The 20,810-nt window shown below is 34.1% G+C and overlaps 1 protein-coding gene and 1 pseudogene across 1 annotated transcript in view; both read left to right on the top strand.

The window, feature by feature from the left end:
- Ilk (integrin linked kinase) overlaps nucleotides 1-9,081 on the top strand; it is a 31,224-nt gene extending 22,143 nt beyond the window's left edge. The window contains exons 7-9 of the mRNA XM_089103162.1: nucleotides 1,892-1,991; nucleotides 5,077-5,207; nucleotides 7,423-9,081. Coding sequence (XP_088959288.1) covers nucleotides 1,892-1,991; nucleotides 5,077-5,207; nucleotides 7,423-7,569 — 378 coding nt within the window. The 3' untranslated portion in view covers nucleotides 7,570-9,081. The remainder of the gene's footprint in view (nucleotides 1-1,891; nucleotides 1,992-5,076; nucleotides 5,208-7,422) is intronic.
- Nucleotides 9,082-15,084: 6,003 nt separating this feature from the next.
- On the top strand, nucleotides 15,085-15,667 carry LOC148955596 (dnaJ homolog subfamily B member 4 pseudogene; annotated as a pseudogene).
- Nucleotides 15,668-20,810: the final 5,143 nt, after the last annotated feature.

The raw sequence follows: 20,810 nt of genomic DNA, 5'->3' as shown, positions 1-20,810 counted from the left end.
AGTTTTTTTTTCAGTAAACATATTTTTCCAGTAAACATCGGATTATCCTGTTAACATATTCTTGTAAGTTTTATTTTTCTTGAAAGTATAAGTGAATAAAGTTTATGCTTTGTTTTCGTTTAAATAATAAATATTAGTATAATAATTATTAGACAATAAATTAATAATTAAATAACTAATGAATAGTTTAATTTTTATTTTATCATTTGAAGGGAAACTTATAGAGACATATATATCTTAAGAAAATAGGAGAAATTTGGAATCAAATTTTTATTGCCATGTGTCATTAGACGTCCGTGTGTCATCATGCACTTTTTGGTAAATAATAAATTATAATAATTTTGTAGTTATAATAATGATCATAATAAATAATAATAATAAGTAAATGGTTAAATAATAATAATTGTAAAAATTCTTTTAAATAATAAAAATTGTTTTTTAAAAATTGTTTTTGAAACTAATTCTGTACCCCATAGTTTTTTCTAACAGTGTTTGTAGCGGTAAGTTTCTTCTAACAGGTAAGTTCCGCTGTACATCGCTTTTGAGCGCCAAAAATCGGAGATAATCATCCTATAAACTAATTACTTGACTAATTTAATACTGTAAATTAGTTTGTCTTCAGGACAAGTAATTACAGATCCTGAAGAAAGATTTTTTTAGAGTATGTTGGGTATACATTAAATACATTTAATTTGTTGCAAAGTAAGTACGTTTTTAAAGTATTAAGATGGAATAATCCCATAGAAGTTTCAGTTCAACTTATAAATTCTATTGTATCTATCAATTTATAAATTCAACAATTTCAATAAATAATTTCTTAGACCACACTGCCTTTCTATTTGCAGAATTTAACAAATGAATATATAGAAAAAACGGGCGCAATATTTTAAGTAGCAAAACACGAAAAAAGCCACACACTTTATTAAATAATGGACAAATTCGAATATTTTGACTTCACGTCCGGAAGTCTTTATCAACAAAAAAATGTGTTAAGCTAAATTAAACAAAATATATAAAAAAAGGAAAACGAAAAGTTCTTTATTGTTGTTCTTTTTATGTTTTGTTTAATTTAGCTAAATTCATGTTTTTTTTTTACGCTGATAAAGGCTTCCGAACGTGAAGTCGAAATATTCGGATTTTTGTTTATTATTTAAAGTTGTGGGTTTTTTTTTGCCCTCTGCTTTTTTTTTTAATATTATACGTTTTTTCTCTATATATGCATTTGTTAAAATCTGTCAACAATTTCAATTCAACAATATTATTAACAAAATTCAGTCTGACAAGATGCACTAAAGCACAAAAATTTGTGGAAAAAAAGACCGTTTCTTTGTCATTTCGATTTCAATTCATCAGACTATACAAAAAAAACGAAAAAATGAAAAAAATTCAACCCAACCGATAAAAAAAATAAATTAAATACCAGGTAAAGAAGAAGAAAAGAACCTCTCTGGAACCTTTAATATAACCAAATTCCTGAAAAAAAAACACGTCTAATACGATTCTTAAGGTATATATTCCACATATTTAAGGTCCTGAGATCCTAAAAAGAGAGTAGGTGCGGCTTTTTCTAGTAATGAAGACAGGAAAATATTCTTTGGTTTGTTTGAAAATTCGAATGTTATACTAGTTATACTTCACCTATTTTAGGCCGCTATTTTTTCAGTTTATAGGGGACGGGGCGTACTTGGCTGCCTTCACTGATGTTTTTGACTAGATTAATCAAAACCAAGTCCTCAGCTAGCTCTTGCAAAGATTTGTGCACCTTAGATATAAGTAAGAAATATGCAGTATTTGCAACCGCACTTAGTGTTTACACACATTTTTGTTTGTCCTCATCTCGTCCGCTTGTAACACTGACATCAGGAATTATATTTTTTGCATGTTATTTCAGATTGATGAGGATTTAACTGCTCGCATAAATATGGCAGATGCAAAGCTAAGCTTTATGGAAAAGGGAAGAATTTATACACCCCAATGGATGGCACCAGAGGGTAAGAACCAATTATTGACCTTACATGAGGGGTAAGGATATTTTCAAACAGTTCGTGGTAGCGAACTGTATGTAAGGACCGACCCGGCTCAATAACCAAAACTCTAAAAAACTGAATTTTGATACCAATAGATACATAAAAAGAATCAGATTTTAATGCTGATTTCAAATATATAAGTTTCATCAAGTTTAGTATTACCCATCAAAAGTTACCCGCCTGAGAAATTTTGCCTTTTTTTCGAAAAGGGGGGAAAACACCCCCTAAAGTCATAGAACTTTAATGAAAATCACACCATCAGATTCAGCGTATCAAAGAACCCTACTATAAAGGTTTCAAGCACCCATCTGTAAAAATGTGGAATTTTGTATTTTTTGGCAGAAGAAGGATCACAGATGCGTGTTTATTTGTTTGTTTTTTTTTGTTTTTTTTTCCAGGGGTGGTCGTATCCACCCAGTAGTCCTAGAATATCGCGGGAGGGCTCATTTGAACGGAAATTAAAAGTTCTAGTGCCCTTTTTAAGTGACAAAAAAAAATGGAGGGCAACTAGGCCCCCTCCTACGCTCATTGTTTTCCCACAGTCACCCGATCAAAATTTTGAGATAGCCATTTTGTTCACCATGGTCGGAAAATACAATAACTATGTCTTTGAGGATGACTTAATCCCCACAGTCCCAGGGGGAAGGTCTGCATGTTGTGAAATTTGCCCATTGTTTACATATAGTATTGGTTATTGGGAAGTATATAGAAGTTTTCAGGGATGATTTTTTCTGGTAGTTGGGAGGGGGGGGGGTTGGGGTTTTCTTGGGTGGATCTTTCAATAGAGGAAGTTTTCATGGGGGAAGGGACATTGCTATGAAGGGGGCACCGGATTTCCTTGCATTATTTAAAAAAACGATCAGAAATTAAATAAAAAAAACAATTTTTTTTAACTGAAAGTAAGAAGCATCATCAAAACTTAAAACGAACAGAAATTATTACGTATATGATTGGGTTCGCCCCCTAGTCGTTACCTAGCTCGTTACGCTAAAGTTTTTTTTGTACTTTCATCAGAGCTATTTATTCTAATTAACGGCCTTTGTGATTGGGGGGTCATTCTTACAGAATTGGAACAAAATATAAACTTTAAGGTAAAGAGCGAGATATTGACTAGGGGGCGAAACCCCCAATATACGTAATAAAAATATATGAGTATAGAAGTTCGTTACGTAAGTTAATTCGTAAGTTACGTCGTATCAAAATTTCGAGAAAGCCATTTAGCCACAAAAAAGTAAAATTAATATCCAAATTTCGTTTTAATTATTCATGTACGGCGAGCCAAAATCAAAGCTGGGTTAATTCAAAAGTGTTCAGAAATTAAGTTAAAAAAAACAAGTTTTTTTAAACTGAAAGTAAGGAGCGACATTAAAACTTAAAACGAACATAAATTATTCCGTGTATGAAAGGGGCTGTCCCCTCCTCAACGCCTCGCTCTTTGCGCTAAAGTTTGACTCTGTCTCACAACTTAATTTGTTTAAACAATAAAAAACTTATTGTTTTTTAAATAATAATAATAAAAACAAATAAACAAAAAACAATATTAAACAATAAAAAGCTTTATGGAAAGGGAAGAATTTATATACCCCAATGGATGGCACCAGAGGGTAAGAACCAATTATTGACTTTACATGAGAGGTAAGGATTTTTTTAGTACAAGGCTATTTTAGCACAAGGCTATTACGTGTAGCTTGTCCTCGTCGGACTAGGAGGACTGTAAGTCCTCCTCGGGAGGCTGGTAAGTTTTAACTCTTATTTATTGTGTATGTTCACTTCTTCTGCTTCCCCAAACATACGTTAAGAACTTGGATACTCAAGTTTTTCTGTATTTGAATACACATCCTTCGACTGTTTGTATAGAATCCTTGGACTTTTATGTAAGGCAAGACAACTCTATATTTAAAAATGGTTGTTTCTAGGTTTTCAGTTGGGTGAACTTGCATTTTGTATCAACAACAAAAACGTTAACAAATTAAATGCATGTAGCTTACGTATACGAATAACGTCATTACTTACGTATATTCGTCAAAAAAAAACTTTAAACCGTCAGAGAGTGACGTGGTTTTAAAGGAAAAAGAGAATCAAAGATAGGAAGAAAAGCATAGCGTGGAAATTATAAGAGAAAAATAAATTGAGCCAGGAGCAAGAGTATATATCAATTATTAAAGGGGTGAATTTTTTCATATGCCTCTCGGTGAGTGTGTGAACCGGGAAAATATTGGGACTTTTGATAAGAGTATACGGGGAATCTGGGCCTCACTTGTGGTTTCCCCTTGAGTTTGTGGAAATGGATTGAGTAGCGGGGCTAGTCGAGGCAGTTTTTGGGAGGGAAGTATATCTTTACCTCTGTATTAATTTAAAAAATTAAAGGATCCTCCTGAGCCATTACTGGCGCATAGGGCGTCGAGTTGACGTTTCGGTTGCTGGGTGTTTTTACAGGGACAAGTAGCAAGCTTGTCGCCTCTGTATTAGGCTCCAAGTTCTTTCTAAGAGTTCGATGTTTCTTGCGATGAGTCTTAGGAATTTTGTGTGTGTGTGTGTGTGTGTTTGAAAATACTAGAAAATTTCTGTGTGACTAGGAATTTTCCTTAGAATTCTAAAAAAGTTTCTTCTGAGAAATTTTTCAAAAAATTCACTAAGAAGTTTTTAACCATAAATGTCTCCCTAAATAACTGAAAGAAATATGTTCCTTGACGTTGAACATGTTGTCTAGGCCTGTAAACTTAGTCCTAACTTCTTTTTATTGTATGTTTGCCTTCAGAGTTATGCGTAAGGTGAGAAGGCAAACCTGCAAAAATTTACCTTAGGAGGGGAGGGGGAACAGTTTTTGGGTATTAGCCCTTTTATGATGCTACCGATTGTTTTCGGTTGTGTCAATTTTGTGTTTAAATGTTAAATTCACTTCAATGGAACTTTCAAGTTAATTACATTAAGTTGAAATATCTTAGAAATTGTTCGTAGTAAATAGCTTCAGTGTTTAAAATATATTCATATAATTATTATAAGCAGTTGATAAACGTGCCTGTATTGATGTTGACATTATGTTTTGTAGCTTTGCAGAAGACAAGATCTGAAATAAATGTGAAAGCTGCAGACATGTGGAGTTTTGCTGTGCTACTCTGGGAGTTAGCAACGAGAGAAGTACCCTTTGCTGACTTATCTCCTATGGAATCCGGACTCAAAGTAAGTGATCTTAAGGCCGCTTGTACATTCAATGACGATTTTCTATTATATATTTTGCGTACCTTGGCTGAAGGTATTCAAAAGGTGCTATGTGGCGCCCCTCGAACAAACCGAATTTGTTGATTGGTTCAATCCGTTGGGATAGGTTTCTCATTTTTATAAATGTATTATTCCATCTTTTCTCGCTTACAGAAGTAGTTGGAAGTTTTGATATCAAAACTACTTGGTCGTATCTTGCATTCTAAAAGAATTGTTCTTTTACAAACAAATGTTTCTTAAAAACAGTCAAATTTTGAATGTTTCTCAGTTTTTTACTCCACCATTAAATTTGTGCTGCTTAGCATCGATTTTTGAATTATTGCTGCCGACCTAAGTCTAAGATCCTTGAAACAAGCTGACCAAATACGCAAAATCTTTAATCTAGTCTCTTCTGAAATTTTGACTTAGAAGGCCGAAATAATATTCATGTGTGATAAGGAGTTTAAAGTTCGTACACATAGAAGTCTAAATTAGTGCTTTTGTACCCCGAACCACCGTAATTGTTTAACTACAGTTTTAACAAGGTCCAAATGTCGAAAGTTCACTTTTTTCCAGTGTGGTAAAATGTTTAAAAATTAAAAACATGGCTCTTGAACCACTTGATACTTTACTTTCATTGCTTAGTGAGGCTTCAGGGTAAACAAAAAATTATCCTCCAGATATTCACCATCATTATCCGCCATCATTGCCCTACAAGTCTTATACCAGTTCTAAGAATTGTCAGAGGAACTTAAGTGAAGTTCTTTTCAAATCCTTAGGCCATTTTTGTGAAAAATCCATAAATAATGCTCCCAGCATCCTTAGCTTACTACGCACTGACTCCACTTGGTGACAGGAGTTACAAAAGGGCAACTAGAGTTCGAAGTTCTACAAAACGTCAGAATAGCTTTGAACACGAAGGATAATATATTTGAAGCTGACTGTAGTTGTGACATAATCCGTTAGCTGACTAAGTCCAAACGTACTCAATATAGTGGTAAACATAATAGTCATGTAGTCTAAAAGACTGCATACATAACTGGCCATATCAAATCTCTGACACAGCTGACGGTTGGTATTACAAGGAAACTGTCAGTTTTCCATCACATAACCACAGAATAAGTACCTAATGATTTCAACAGTAAGGTGTACGAAAAATAAATAGCTTAAAGATTTTCTGTCTTCTTTAATTCTTATACGGAATCACAAGACCTGTTTCCTTTTCGCTCAAGGAGAATTAGAAGGCTTAATTGACTTAGATCTAAGGAGATAATTACATTTTAGGCAATATAATTTTCTAGCGTCTGACTTGAGAAAAAACTTTTGTTTAATCTCTCAAAAATATTGTTATGTAATAAGTGTAAATTAACAATGCTTTGAGATAAATGCAACACCAGATTATAATTATTATATTCTAATTGTATGGAATAGTATTTGACATTGTTTTTCTATTTACCCGCCTGACATTGGTTAGAACAAGCATGGATACAGGTATTTGTCTTGTGGTGGGTAAACTTAAAAAAAAAACTGTGAGAAGAGTATTTAGAAGAGTAGCCGATGACCCACAGGATCTGTACGTTACAGTTACGGTTAACGTTAGTGGAAGCCTATGGTTAAACAAATTCCTACGTAACGCCTGAATGTCAAATGCCAGGTGAGGTGGAAAACCAAGTTTCTGAAACAATACTTAACTTTCTTTTGTTGACGTTACTTAGCGACGTTATCGACCTTAGCGACGAGGTGATTATGCTTTAATGATGATTAAATTGTCTGTTTTTCATTCATTATCAAAATTGTATTATATTTTAAAATAACTTGGAAATATCATTTGCAAGTCGATATTTTATGATCAGACTAATAACGTCGACTTGAAGCTTGCAATGTTTCGTAAACCTCAGCTTTTGGGTACGATTATGTGGCTTCTTGCTAGGTTAATGTGGGGTTTTGTGGCTTTACAAATATCGTGATGAAACCAAGGTTTCAACCAAACCAAGGTTCAACGAAACCAAGGTTCGTGCTGAAACCATGGTTTTCAGCAAAAACTGTATTTTTATTGGATGGCAGTTTCGTTTCGCTTACGAATTTCCTGTATGACCGTGTCTGTGTGACCAACTGAACTCGTTAGATTCAAAAATTTTGTTACCGTGCTGTTTCACGATCATGTTGATATATTTTTTTCTAATTTTTTTTTGTCTAGATTGCCCTTGAGGGATTACGAGTATCAATAGCACCAGGAGTGTCTCCCCACTTGGCGAAAATGATTCGGATTTGTATGAACGAGGACTCGGGGAAGCGACCCTCATTTGAGATGATATTGCCCATCTTGGAAAAAATGAGAGGCTGAGTGTGCGTCAGAATATTGCCTTACAGTTGTTGTATTCTGTATTGTTTTTTTTCTCTGAATTCTGTTACAATTTAAGAGTTGAAAGATTCAATCCAATTCCATGATCGTGCAAAAAGAAGTTATTCGGTCAATCACCTGTTTTTTCTGTTTTGCTACATGCGTTGAACTCATTTTTTAGGTCTGCAAAACACATTGTTGTCATGACATAGTTGAGCCATTAACTGCCTTATGTTCAAACAAGATTTCTTTTGCTGATTTAACAGATTGATGATCGTTATGGATTATTTAAAAGGAACCCCTTTTGAACTAGTAGGGATTTACTCCTAAACTAACTTTCTGGTCAAGTATCCTTCCTGGCTCTTTGGTACGATCTCGCGTCGTTGTAAGGCTTTATTTCGTGTAATTATTTTTTTTTTCTATTCTGTTTGTGCAATAACTTCGACTGTTATACGTCAGAATACTGCCTTACAGTTGTTGTATTCTTTATTGTTGTTTTCTCTCTAAATTCTGTTACCATTTAAGAGTTCACAGGTTCAATTCAATCCCAAGATCGGGCTAAAGAAGTTATTAGGTCAATCGCCTGTTTTTTTTGCTGTTCTGCTGCATGCGTGGAACTCATTTCTTAGGTTTACAAAACACATTGTTGTCATGACATAGTTGATCCAATAACTGTCTAATATTCAAACAAGATTTATTTTGCTAATTTTTGAAGACTGATGATTGTTATGGATTAGTCAAAAGAAAACCCTTTTGAACTAGTAGGGATTTACCCCAAAACTGACTTTCTGGTCAAGTATCCTTCCTAGCTCTTTGGTGCGATCTCGCGTCGTTGTAAGGCTGTATTTCGTGTAATTTTATTCTGTTTTTCTATTTTGTTTACAAGTACAGATGTATTTTGTTTATGGAATTACTAATTTATAAGTCTGATATACTACCCTCTTATATGTTTGGCCTGTTTTTGCAAGGAATGGGATTGTGGGATATACTCGAATTTAAATAACATGCTTATGGCTCTTAAATAGTTTTTTTTTTTTTTTTAGAGCGGCTTAAATAAAATTTGTTACAGATAAAAACTGTGCATACTAACAAGAACCCCAAATCGTATTCTCATACAACCTTATGAAAAGATGGAAATATGTTTTACTTTAGAGGCCTAATTAGTTTATCTTATTAATCAATTCTATGCATGAAATATATTTTGTTATAAAGCACCAAGTTTTTGAATTTATAGTTTTCCTGGTTTACCTAATGATATTCGACATCTGCGAATCAAATTTATCATCTAATTTTCTTTTAGTAAAACCGCTAAATTCGCTTGTAAAACCGCTGTAGTAAAACCGCTTTTATGTGATAGGTAATCAATCGATTGAATGTTTAAAGATATAAGAGAATAATTCAATTATTTTTTCTTTTTCTTTAATATTGCTTCATCAGACATAGTATATGGAGAATAATAAGCCTGACAGCTGGGTCCTATCCAGTATTTTTCTTTTTTTTTTGGGGGGGGGGGGGGTAACCCCCCCCCCCCCCCCCTGGAGACGGCCTAGCCTAACAGTGCTTCTCTCGCCACCACCAAGTCACAGAAAAATGTCTGACATTTAAGTTTCATTAATTGTATTTAACTAATATTAAACTTTCATTTGTTCAAAGAATAAATTTACGGAGCGACAATCATTTGAAAATTATTTATTATTTATTAGGTTGTATTGTTGCTTTTATTTTTCTACTGATTAGTTTAAAAATCGTTGCTTGGCATAGTCCAGGCAACGTGAAAGGGATATGCGCGTAAAACTTTGTTCGTGGACGGTATTTAAATACTGGAGATCCCATAGCCTCTAAGACGTGCCTTGCTTGGATTTGAGTCGGATTTTTCAGTGATATGGTTGTGCTGTCGTCCCCGCCCTTTTTTTTCTGTGCCATCACTTTTCTCATTTGATCAATTTTGTAGCAAGTGTAACTTTACTAATAGTAAAGTAGTTTTATTATAAGAGTTTAATGCTTTTTATATGTTATTGTTGTGTTTAAATTGAGAAGGGATCAAACATAAAGGTAGCGAACTAAAAATTAAGTCTTAAATTAACTAGTGCCCACTCTCGCCTTGTTAAAAAAATTTGATAAAATCTTCTAATTCTAAATTTTAGATAATATCGTCTTTCAATTCCTACCCTCTTATTAGAAAGTTCACCTCTACTTCAAATATGTTAATATAGAGTCAGCAATTGATGAGTAGAAATTCAAAAAGCGTTATGTTATGAGAGATCAATTTTACAGCCAATTAAAAAAAAGATAGATGTTATTATTGTTGGCCTTTTATCAAGAAGTTTGCTTAGGCCTTCAAGACGTTTTATTAGTTATAAAAATCCTAGTCTTTGAAAGTAAATTTTGATTTTTTTAATTTGTCAAATTGTGAATTATCTAAATCTTGAGCTATTAAAAGTCTAATTTTTGAAATATTTTTGTGGACGGAAAACGGAGATTTATTTCAGTTGTGAAACAATAAAGCTTCTGTGAAATTTAAGAATCGAATGAAAGATCCCCCAACAATTTTTGGCAGAAATACCCCGTCTTTTTTGCAACTATATGTTTTATTTTGTGAATACTGGGAAATAATATAATAATTATATTTATTCATAACCAAGATACATCAAAAAGGTAAAAAGTGGAGCATTTAGAAAGAAAAGAAAAATTAATAGAAAAAAAAGTGTTGAAAATTGAAGAATTGAATATATCATTTTTCTTAAAAATTCGGCAAATGCCAGTTAGGTGAATTACCGAATGATCAGACAAAGTAGAATAAAGCTTACTGATACTTACCCTTATAGGTACAGTCTAGAATAACCAGTCGCAATTTTCACCTTAGCGTCACGCTGGCCTGCGTTTACCCCCCCCCCCGGAGATCATCCCCGCGGAAAATTATCCCGGCGGTCTTTCGATTGAAAGACCGCCCGCCATTCATTACCTGTCAAAACTAAGCCATACTGGCTTAGTTTTGTATTTGATGTATTTGAGTTTGTTGGGGACTTAACTGGGTAACGAAAAAACAATTGACAATAACTCGGAACATAACTAAAGACGAAAAATAACTCGGAATTTAAGAATCGAATGAAAGATCACAAACGGGTGATTACTAATGATTGTTTTCGTTTTATAAATTTCATTGTAGCAAATATTATAACTTAAGGCCTTTTGAATTGTTACCGCCGAAACTATTTCATAGGGGGCTATAAAACAGTGAAAGGGGTCTATTTTTACACTCCTTATGAAGGCTGATTTTTTTTTCGATCCACCCTGAACATTTTAACCAATATTGAAGGTTTTTTCTGTTTTTAAATTTATGTATTATAGAATTTGAAAGCTTTGTTTTAGTTACGGAGTGTTAGGTACAGGGTACTTAACACAAGTACGGAGTGTTTTGACAGAGATTTATAAATAGTTTGCCTGCTCTTTTTTTCTAATGAGTTTTGTTTTAATATATTTTGAAAAATAATAAACCATTCTAACAACAAAGTTTGAATTATATTTTGAACACAAATTATGTGGCTCAGTGCCGAAAAATGTAGGAAATTGAGTAGAGGGGCCATACAAGTTTTTCGCTTAGAAAAAGCCATTGCTATCCAACGCCAACCAGTAAGGTTAAAAGAGATTATTATCAAAACCTAATTATTTGTTTGATGTTAGGCCGAAGGTAAATGAAGGACCTTCGCCATAAGGGAATAGCAGGTAGACTTATGCCTCATGTACTTAATCTTATCTAGCCTACATTCTTGAGACTGATATAGTCCTAACTATTTTCGAATTAATAAGAATAGTTTTAAAATAAAGGTATACCTATTTTGAGTAAATTTCAGATTGGAACTAAATGTACTCAAACATTTAATTGAAATCCAAATTTTGTTAAATAAAAATTAACCCTGGATTGAATATTCCTCATTCATCGGGGTAAACCTACATCATTAGTGACACTAGTTGACTGTAATTCTTAATTACTTAATTAAATAATTCACAACTGTTAATAAATGTTTTCATTAAATAACTGTCTTAAAGCGCCAAATTTCAAATCTGATCAGGTACGGATAACCTTTGGTTTAGCGCGATGATGAAGCCTGACTACAATTCTAAGAAAAGGAAGATGTGCTAGATGTTTTCAAGGGAAACTGCTTAAGGATAATGTCTTAAGCGAAAAATCGGTGACGACGCCCTGGACGTTACTCTTCATCAACGAAGTGATACAAGCCCACTTAGTCTCTGGGCCATGGAAGTGCAGCTTAGAAATATTCTAAGAATGCCCCAAGATTAATTTTTGAATAGTTTTACTAAATAGCTCCCAAAGAGAACAAGAAAGGCTGGAATCTGGGCTAATTCTAAATCTAACATTTCGTTAAACTAATTCTAAATTAAGACAAATAAGTTATCATATTCTCGCCGCAAGACTTAATCGCGTGAAATGCAGGGAGACTCGAAATATACACGCTAAAAAATAAAATGATGAACTACCGGCCGCAATCCATTACCTGTCAAAACTAAGCCATAATGTAATACAAAGCGCAATTACCAATATAGAGTTCCAACTTTACCCAGAGATATCCACCGCACAGGGCATTATAAAAAGCTGATACATAAATAAAAGAAGAACAACAGACAAAGAAATTTCTTTATCAAGGTACCACACGCGTGACTCGCAATCGGAAAGCGCGACGCCGGGAGAAAGGAAAAGAAGTAATGTAGAAAAATTGAGATGAGAATATAAGTCTTAGCACTCTGTGGCGTTATCCCCATGTAAACTGAGGCCTAAAGTATTTCTTCTAATCACTGGCATATTTTCACCTCGTTAATACCTTTTTGGCGCATTCAATCGCAATATGAATCTTTTAAACCTATAATGTATCCATGATGTACTTTCTTTTCTCTCTCACCTGAGTCTTGCTCGATTTGAGTTTGTTGGGGAGGGGACTTAACTGGGTACCGAAAAAACAATTGACGAAAATGATCATCTGATATCTTGTGCCTGTTCTTGGTCATCCGAGTAGACAACCAAAAGAAAATTTTATTTTTCGGTATATCAACATGCGGTCAACCGGAGTTGGCAAAACACCAATATGGTTGGCCGATATGCAATTGATTCGATCTAGATAAAAACAAAACCGATAGGGTCGCTGATGTTCGTGAGTCGATCAAGGCTCTGACCAAACTCAGTTGCTACACCATCCAAAAGGGAGATACTAAGTTAACGCAAAATAGCTGAAATGATCTTAAAGACCATTTTATCAACAAAGTAATTAAGTTGTCAGAACTCGCTAAGACAACTAGCTATATTTTATTCAATGAAACACAGCATTTATGCAGTGTTCAAACATCATTGAATGAATTCCTCTATGATAAAATCAAGCTGCATCAGAAAGGCTTGTCTTTCTCGAAGTAGAAAATAAAAAAAAAGAAATCAGAATTTGAATTGGACTCGAGTAACATATCCCTTTTTGGACAGGTAAATTAGTGGTCCTCAACTTCTCTATGGTACTGAGAGCACAGGTACTTTTAACTTTCATCACTCTTGTGAAACAAGTTCAATCTCTGATTTTTTTTTTCTGTCAACAAACACAACGTTATTAATTAATTTTCCCCCTTGTTTAGCTTATCCACATAGCGGCTGCGTGTATGGTACATGGCTGCGTGCACGCACGACTTCACGCAAAGCCCTGACATATTTCCCTAGCAGATGAAAGATTAAAATCTCTCTGGTTGTGAATGTGGCTGAAAAGTGGTACCATGTTTTATCGTAGGGATTGGATAACCATAATTCACCTCATAGAAGTAATTATTACTCATAGAAGTTACCATGTTGAAAAAAGTGGTGAAAAGTAAAACATGGTCATTAAAAGTTTTTCCATTGGCGCCTCAGTCGCTTCTACTGGAATCGCAGTTTGGTACGCTGTTGAAAAATGCAGGAAATTCTATACGAATTTAGAGAAGAAGAGCTTCGAAATAGACATCCAAAGTTTCGACATAGACAAGGAAAGCTTCGACATAGACAAGCAAAGTTTCAATATAGACAAGGAAAGTTTCAAAAAAGAAAAGGAAAGCTTTGAAAAAGACAAGGAAAGGTTCGAAAAACACAAGCAAAGTTTCGACAAACACAAGGAAAGCTTCGACATAGACAAGCAAAGTTTCAATATAGACAAGGAAAGTTTCAAAAAAGAAAAGGAAAGCTTTGAAAAAGACAAGGAAAGGTTCGAAAAACACAAGCAAAGTTTCGACAAACACAAGGAAAGCTTCGACATAGACAAGCAAAGTTTCAATATAGACAAGGAAAGTTTCAAAAAAGAAAAGGAAAGCTTTGAAAAAGACAAGGAAAGGTTCGAAAAACACAAGGAAAGTTTCGACAAAGACAAGGAAAGCTTCGATATAGACAAGCAAAGTTTCAATATAGAAAAGGAAAGTTTCAAAAAAGAAAATGAAAGCTTTGAAAAAGACAAGGAAAGGTTCGAAACACACAAGCAAAGTTTCGACAAACACAAGCAAAGCTTCGACATAGACAAGCAAAGTTTCAATATAGACAAGGAAAGTTTCAAAAAAGAAAAGGAAAGCTTTGAAAAAGACAAGGAAAGGTTCGAAAAACACAAGCAAAGTTTCGACAAACACAAGCAAAGCTTCGATATAGACAAGCAAAGTTTCAATATAGACAAGGAAAGTTTCAAAAAAGAAAAGGAAAGCTTTGAAAAAGACAAGGAAAGGTTCGAAACACACAAGCAAAGTTTCGACAAACACAAGCAAAGCTTCGATATAGACAAGCAAAGTTTCAATATAGACAAGGAAAGTTTCAAAAAAGAAAAGGAAAGCTTTGAAAAAGACAAGGAAAGGTTCGAAAAACACAAGCAAAGTTTCGACAAGCACAAGCAAAGCTTCGATATAGACAAGCAAAGTTTCAATATAGACAAGGAAAGTTTCAAAAAAGAAAAGGAAAGCTTTGAAAAAGACAAGGAAAGGTTTGAAACAAACAAGCAAAGTTTCGAAAAACACAAGCAAAGCTTCGACATAGACAAGAAAAGTTTAAAAAAAGAAAAGGAAAGCTTTGAAAAAGACAAGGAAAGGTTAAAAAAAGACAAGGAAAGCTTTGAAAAAGACAAGGAAAGGTTCGAAACACACAAGCAAAGTTTCGACAAACACAAGCAAAGCTTCGACATAGACAAGAAAAGTTTCAAAAAAGAAAAGGAAAGCTTTGAAAAAGACAAGGAAAGGTTTAAAAAAGACAAGGAAAGCTTTGAAAAAGACAAGGAAAGGTTCGAAACACACAAGCAAAGTTTCGACAAAAACAAGCAAAGCTTCGACATAGACAAGAAAAGTTTCAAAAAAGAAAAGGAAAGCTTTGAAAAAGACAAGGAAAGGTTAAAAAAAGACAAGGAAAGCTTCAATATAGACAAGCAAAGTTTCTACATAGACAAGGAAAGCTCCAAGATAGACAAGTAAAGTTTTGACATACGCAAGAAAAGCTCCGATATAGACTAGCAAATCAATCAAGAAATGAGAGGTAAACAAAGAGTGACCATCACTCAGGACCCACCCATTATACATGAACTTCCATTATCACTGGAAGAAATTATGAAAGGCTGTACGAAGCGAATGAAGATCTCTCGAAAAGTTTATAGCAGGTGTGCGACTGATGAAAGAATAGCTAAAGAAGACAAAATATTAACTATAAACGTTAAGCCAGGGTGGAAAGCAGGTACTAAAATAACATTTGCCAAGGAAGGGGATCAACTACCAAATAAAATCCCAGCGGACGTGGTCTTTGTTATCAAGGACCAACTTCACCCTACTTTCAAAAGAGATGGCTCTGATATCGGATATCTGAATATCGCTTAGAGACGCTCTCTGTGGTGCCCGGTTCGATGTCCCTACACTCTCTGGAGAGATAATATGCTGGAGAGATGCAAGTAGCGAAATACTGAAACCAACCACTCAGCGTAGGCTACCGGGCTACGGACTACCCTATCCAAAGGAGCCTAATCGTCACGGAGATCTCATAATCACCTTTGATATTAAGTTCCCAGATCACTTGCCAGAGACTGTTCTAGAAGTTTTACGTGATACCTTGCTGATTTAATATTTGTTAAATTTTACTGAATACAAAGCTAAAACACGGTATAGTTAAGTTCAATTTGTTTATTTTCGTCAGTGTAGTAAATATGTCAACAGGTTTTTAGTATTGTGTAACTGAAGTGTTGGTTTAAAAGTTATATAGGGAAAGGGGAAAGAGCAGCAGCAAGGAAGATATATGTCGCAGCATTATTTTGATATTAGTAAATTAGAAAACAATAAAGATTTCTAGTGAGCCAAGGAGTTTGGAGACGGAAACCGCCATACTGCCCCTGTTACTCTAAGCAACCTCTGTAATCGGAAAGTGGAAAAATGTAAGTAAGTAAGATAAGTAAATAAGTAAGTAATGTAATGTAGTAAGTAAGTAAGTAAGATAAGTAAGTAATGTAAGTAAGTAAGTTGAACGTATAAAGCTTGTACTAATAAGAAAATAGTGCATCACAATCTAGAAACAAAACTGTTCGCAAACGTGGGTTTAAGTATTTCAGCCATCACTATAGGATTGTTTACTTTTAAATTTACTGCACATTTCCTTTTTAGATATTACTTAGAGGTGTCCTTATCTTTAAAGCGCATAAACTTGATTTTATAAATTTTGGTTTTAATAAACCATCTGGCTTGTTAACAACATACCTTTCTCTACCTGATGAATAATGCGCTTTGCTTGGTCTTCTGTTGCATGTGCAATGCCACTAATGCTTTAGCTCTCTGTATCTAAACCGGGTAATCATAGATTAATTAAACAGCTCTCTATTATGTTCTACTGCCCCCGTAAAGAGGAGGAAAAAACGGAAAAAAGAGACACTTCAGTGATACCCTTCAGCGAAAAAGTGATTGTCCTTGTTGGTCAACCTGGAGACTGTGAGTTTCCTCTATAGTGTTTTCAGCTGATTTCAATCGTTTGGCCAAGGTGATTTCAATGCTTTAGCCAAGGTGATCTCAACTTTAGTTTCTATCAGAGACCATTTTTACGTGGTTTCCCGCTATTTTCCTAAATTTGATTAAATTTGTTTTCAAAATAACATTTTATTATTAAGACTAATTTAGATAAAAGCTGCCATTCCTGAATCAGCTAGAAATGGCTATGTTTTCTTACTTGCCACTTTTTCTAAACACGTTTTTCAATTTTTTTTTTTTGTTACTATGGGCCGTGGTTCGTTATTAACTAGGTTGCAGCTAGCGCCGGAACCACAATAATAGATTTGAATTTTCGAAAAGGTAGGGGGGAAAACACCCCCTAAAAGTGAAGGCCTTGATGAAAATGACATCATCAGATTCAGCGTATTCGAGAATCCAAATGTAGAAGTTTGAAGCTTACATCTGCAAAAATGTGGAATTTTATATTTTTTCCCAGAAGAATAAAAAAGAATGCATGTTAATTTTTTTCCAGGGATGATTGCACCGAACCAATAGTCCTAGAATATCAGTAAAGGGCTCTTTCGAGCAGAAATTAAAAGTTCTAGTGCCCTTTTTAAGTTTTTCTCAAAGCCATCCAATCAAAATTTTGGGATATCCATTTTGTTCAGCATAGTTGAAAAGCCAAATAAATATACTATTGGATATAGCATGACCCCCGCCCCCCACAGCCCTTGGGGAAAGGTCTGTTCTATAAAATTTTCCCATTGCTATTTGCCGTTTTGACAAGGTCCAAAAGTCGAAAGTCCGCTTTTTTGCAGTATGGCAAAATGTTAAAAAATTAAAACATTGCCCTTGTCTAAGAAATCTGAAAATTTACAATTAGCCTATAAGTGAAAATTAATTTATGGCTCTTGAACCACTTGGATACTTTACTCTCATTGCTTAGTGAGGCTTCTGGATAAACACAAATTATCCTCCAGAGATTTATCATCAATATACGCCATCAAAGAGGGAGGCTTTGGATAGATTGTGGGTAGCAGTAGCATGGAGGACACACATAATAAAAATAGAAATGATGAGTAGCTTAAAGATTTTCTGTCTTCTTTAACTCTTATACGGTATCAAAAGACCTGTTTCCTTTTCGCTTAGGAAGAATTAGAAGGCTTAATTGACTTAGATCCTAGCAGATAGTTAAGCTTTCGTCAATTTAACTTTCTAGCGTCTGACTTGAGAAAAAATTCTTGTTTAATCTCTCAAAAATATTGTTATGTAATTAGTTTAAATTAACAATGCTTTGAGATAAATGCAACACCAGATTATAGTAATTATATTCTAAATGTATGGAATATCATTTGACATTGTTTGTCTATTTATCCCTCCCGACATTGGCTAGAACAAGTATGTATATAGGTATTTATCTTGTGATGGGTAAACTTAAAAAAAAAAGAAACTGTGAAAAGAGTTGAGTTAAATAAGAAGTTGTAGATAGAATTTTTAAAGTATGGAGATTATTTAGAGGAGGAGCCGAAGACTCCAGGTTGTGTACGTTACAGTTACGGTTAACGTTAGTGGATGCTTAGGGTTAAACAGATTCCCAAGTAACACCTGAACGTTAAATGCCAGGTGGGGCGGACAACGTAGTTTCTGAAACAATACTTCACCTTCTTCTGTTGACGTTATTTAGAGACGTTGTCGACCTTAAGTGATGATACTTTAATGAGTGCTTCCAGTGCTAAACTGTATTAGATTTTAAAACATCTTGGAAATCTCATTTGCAAGTCTCTATTTTATGATCAGGCTAATAACGTCGATTTGAAGCTTGCAATGTTTCATAAACATCTTTATTTTTTATTCAGCTTTCGGGTACAATCCTGCGGCTTCGTGCTAGGTTAATGTTGGGTTTCGTGGCTTTACTTGTCTTTCAGCAGAAACCGAATTTTTATTGGATGGCAGTTTCGTTTCGCTTAAGAATTCCCGGTACTTGTCTGTATGACTAACTGAACTTTTTAGGTTAAAACTTTGGTTACCAATCATGTTGATATAGGTTCGTTAACAATTGTTTTTTTTTTGTCTAGATTGCCCTTGAGGGATTACGAGTATCAATAGCACCAGGAGTATCTCCTCACTTGGCGAAAATGATTCGGATTTGTATGAACAAGGACTCGGGGAAGCGACCCTCATTTGAGATGATGTTGCCCATCTTAAGAAAAATGAGAGGCTGAGTGTGCAATAACTTCGACTGTTATACGTCAGAATACTGCCTTACAGTTGTTGTATTCTTTATTGTTGTTTTCTCTCTAAATTCTGTTACCATTTAAGAGGTCACAGGTTCAATTCAATTCCAAGATCGTGCTAAAGAAGTTATTCGGTCAATCGCCTGTTTTTTCTGTTCTGCTGCATGCGTTGAACTCATTTTTTAGGTATGCAAAACACATTGTTATCATGACATAGTTGAGCCATTAACTGTCTTATGTTCAAACAAGATTTCTTTTGCTAATTTATGCAGGTTGATTATCGTTATGGATTATTTAATAGAAACACCTTTTGAACTAGTAGGGATTTACTGCAAAACTAACTTTCTGGTCAAGAATCATTCCTGACTGTTTGGTACGATCTCGCGTCGTTGTAAAGCTGTATTTCGTGTAATTCTATTCTGTTTTTCTATTTTGTTTACAATTACGGATGTATTTTGTTTATGGAATTACTAATTTATAAGTCTGATTTACTACTCTCTTATATGTTTCACCCGTTTTTGCAAGGACTGGGATTTTGGGATGTGCTCAAATTTAAATAACAGTATTAATAGTGCTTATGGCTCTTAAATATTTTTTTTTTTTTTTTTTTTTTAGAGCGGCTTAAATATAATTTGTTATTTATAAAAAACTTTAGATACTAACAAGAACCCAAAATCATTTTCTCATACAACCTTATGAAAAGATGGAAATATTTTATACTTTAGAGGCCTAATTAGGTTATATTATTAATCAATTCTATGCATGAAATATACTTTGTTAAAAAGGACCAAGTTTTTGAATTTCAGTTTCTCTGGTTTAGCTAATTATATTTAACATTTGCGAATCAGCTTGTCTTTCTCGAAGTAGAAAATAAAAAAAAAGAAATCAGAATTTGAATTGGACTCGAGTAACATATCCCTTTTTGGACAGGTAAATTAGTGGTCCTCAATTTCTCTATGGTACTGAGAGCACAGGTACTTTCAACTTTCATCACTCTTGTGAAACAAGTTCAATCTCTGATTTTTTTCTGTCAACCAACACAACGTTATTAGTTAATTTTCCCCCTTGTTTAGCTTATCCACATAGCGGCTGCGTGTATGGTACATGGCTGCGTGCACGCACGACTTCACGCAAAGCCCTGACATATTTCCCTAGCAGATGAAAGATTAAAATCTCTCTTGTTGTGAATGTGGCTGAAAAGTGGTACCATGTTTTATCGTAGGGATTGGATAACCATAATTCACCTCATAGAAAAAATTAATACTCATAGAAGTTAAGAACTGTTCATCTGATGGATAGTTCTAAGTGTGCAACTTAGGAATGACACTATCCAAAAAGGCAGATAATAACTGGAGGGAAAACAGCTTAAAAGGCTTTAGAGGTTTTTCCCATCGAATTATTTATCAGAACCCTGCAAAAGAGCTACCTATGTTTTCTTCAAAGGTAGTATAGTGTTGGTAATAATACCAGTGGGTAAATGTACCTATTCTCCCAGAGCGGGTATTTTTTCTAAATAAAACAGGCGTTTGACATTTGGTGGGCACTTGGAGTTAACTGTTAAATAGCATCTCTAAATACCCGAGAAGACATGTATTTTGCTCTTTCTCATTATTAAGAAGAAAGTATGGATCCACAAAAATGAATGAAATTTGCAACACAAACTTGCTGTCTAAAATGCAATATTTATAGTTTCTAAGTTGCTTCAGTTTCACCCAGTGAATATTTATTCTAGTAAATATTTATCCATTAATTAGTGAAATATTTACAAAATCTTTAAAATAATTGCCTTATAGTCCACTGTGTTCTTGCGAGTCTTCTTAAAGGATAAGGTGCTCGAAAGTAGTAGAACACAATCCTTAAGAGTATAGCAATTAAATATATTTATTTGTCTTTCTAAGTCTAAATTAATTATCACATTTAACCAATGTATTATCAGTCATTATTACGGCTCTCTTATTTTAAGTATTAGTTTCTTTGAAAAGGTTCATTAGAGAGCCATTCACATAGCTGTCCGGTATATCTTGGCATTTTTAAATTATACTCTTCTTTTGCATAACC

This window comes from Artemia sp. Qi Xiang Cuo, chromosome 2 (genome assembly GCF_049724085.1).
Source record: "Artemia sp. Qi Xiang Cuo chromosome 2, ASM4972408v1, whole genome shotgun sequence".
NCBI classification, from domain to species: Eukaryota; Metazoa; Arthropoda; class Branchiopoda; order Anostraca; family Artemiidae; genus Artemia; species Artemia sp. Qi Xiang Cuo.
Note: the sequence above shows the minus strand (reverse complement) of the source record. Positions and strands in the feature narration are given on the sequence as shown.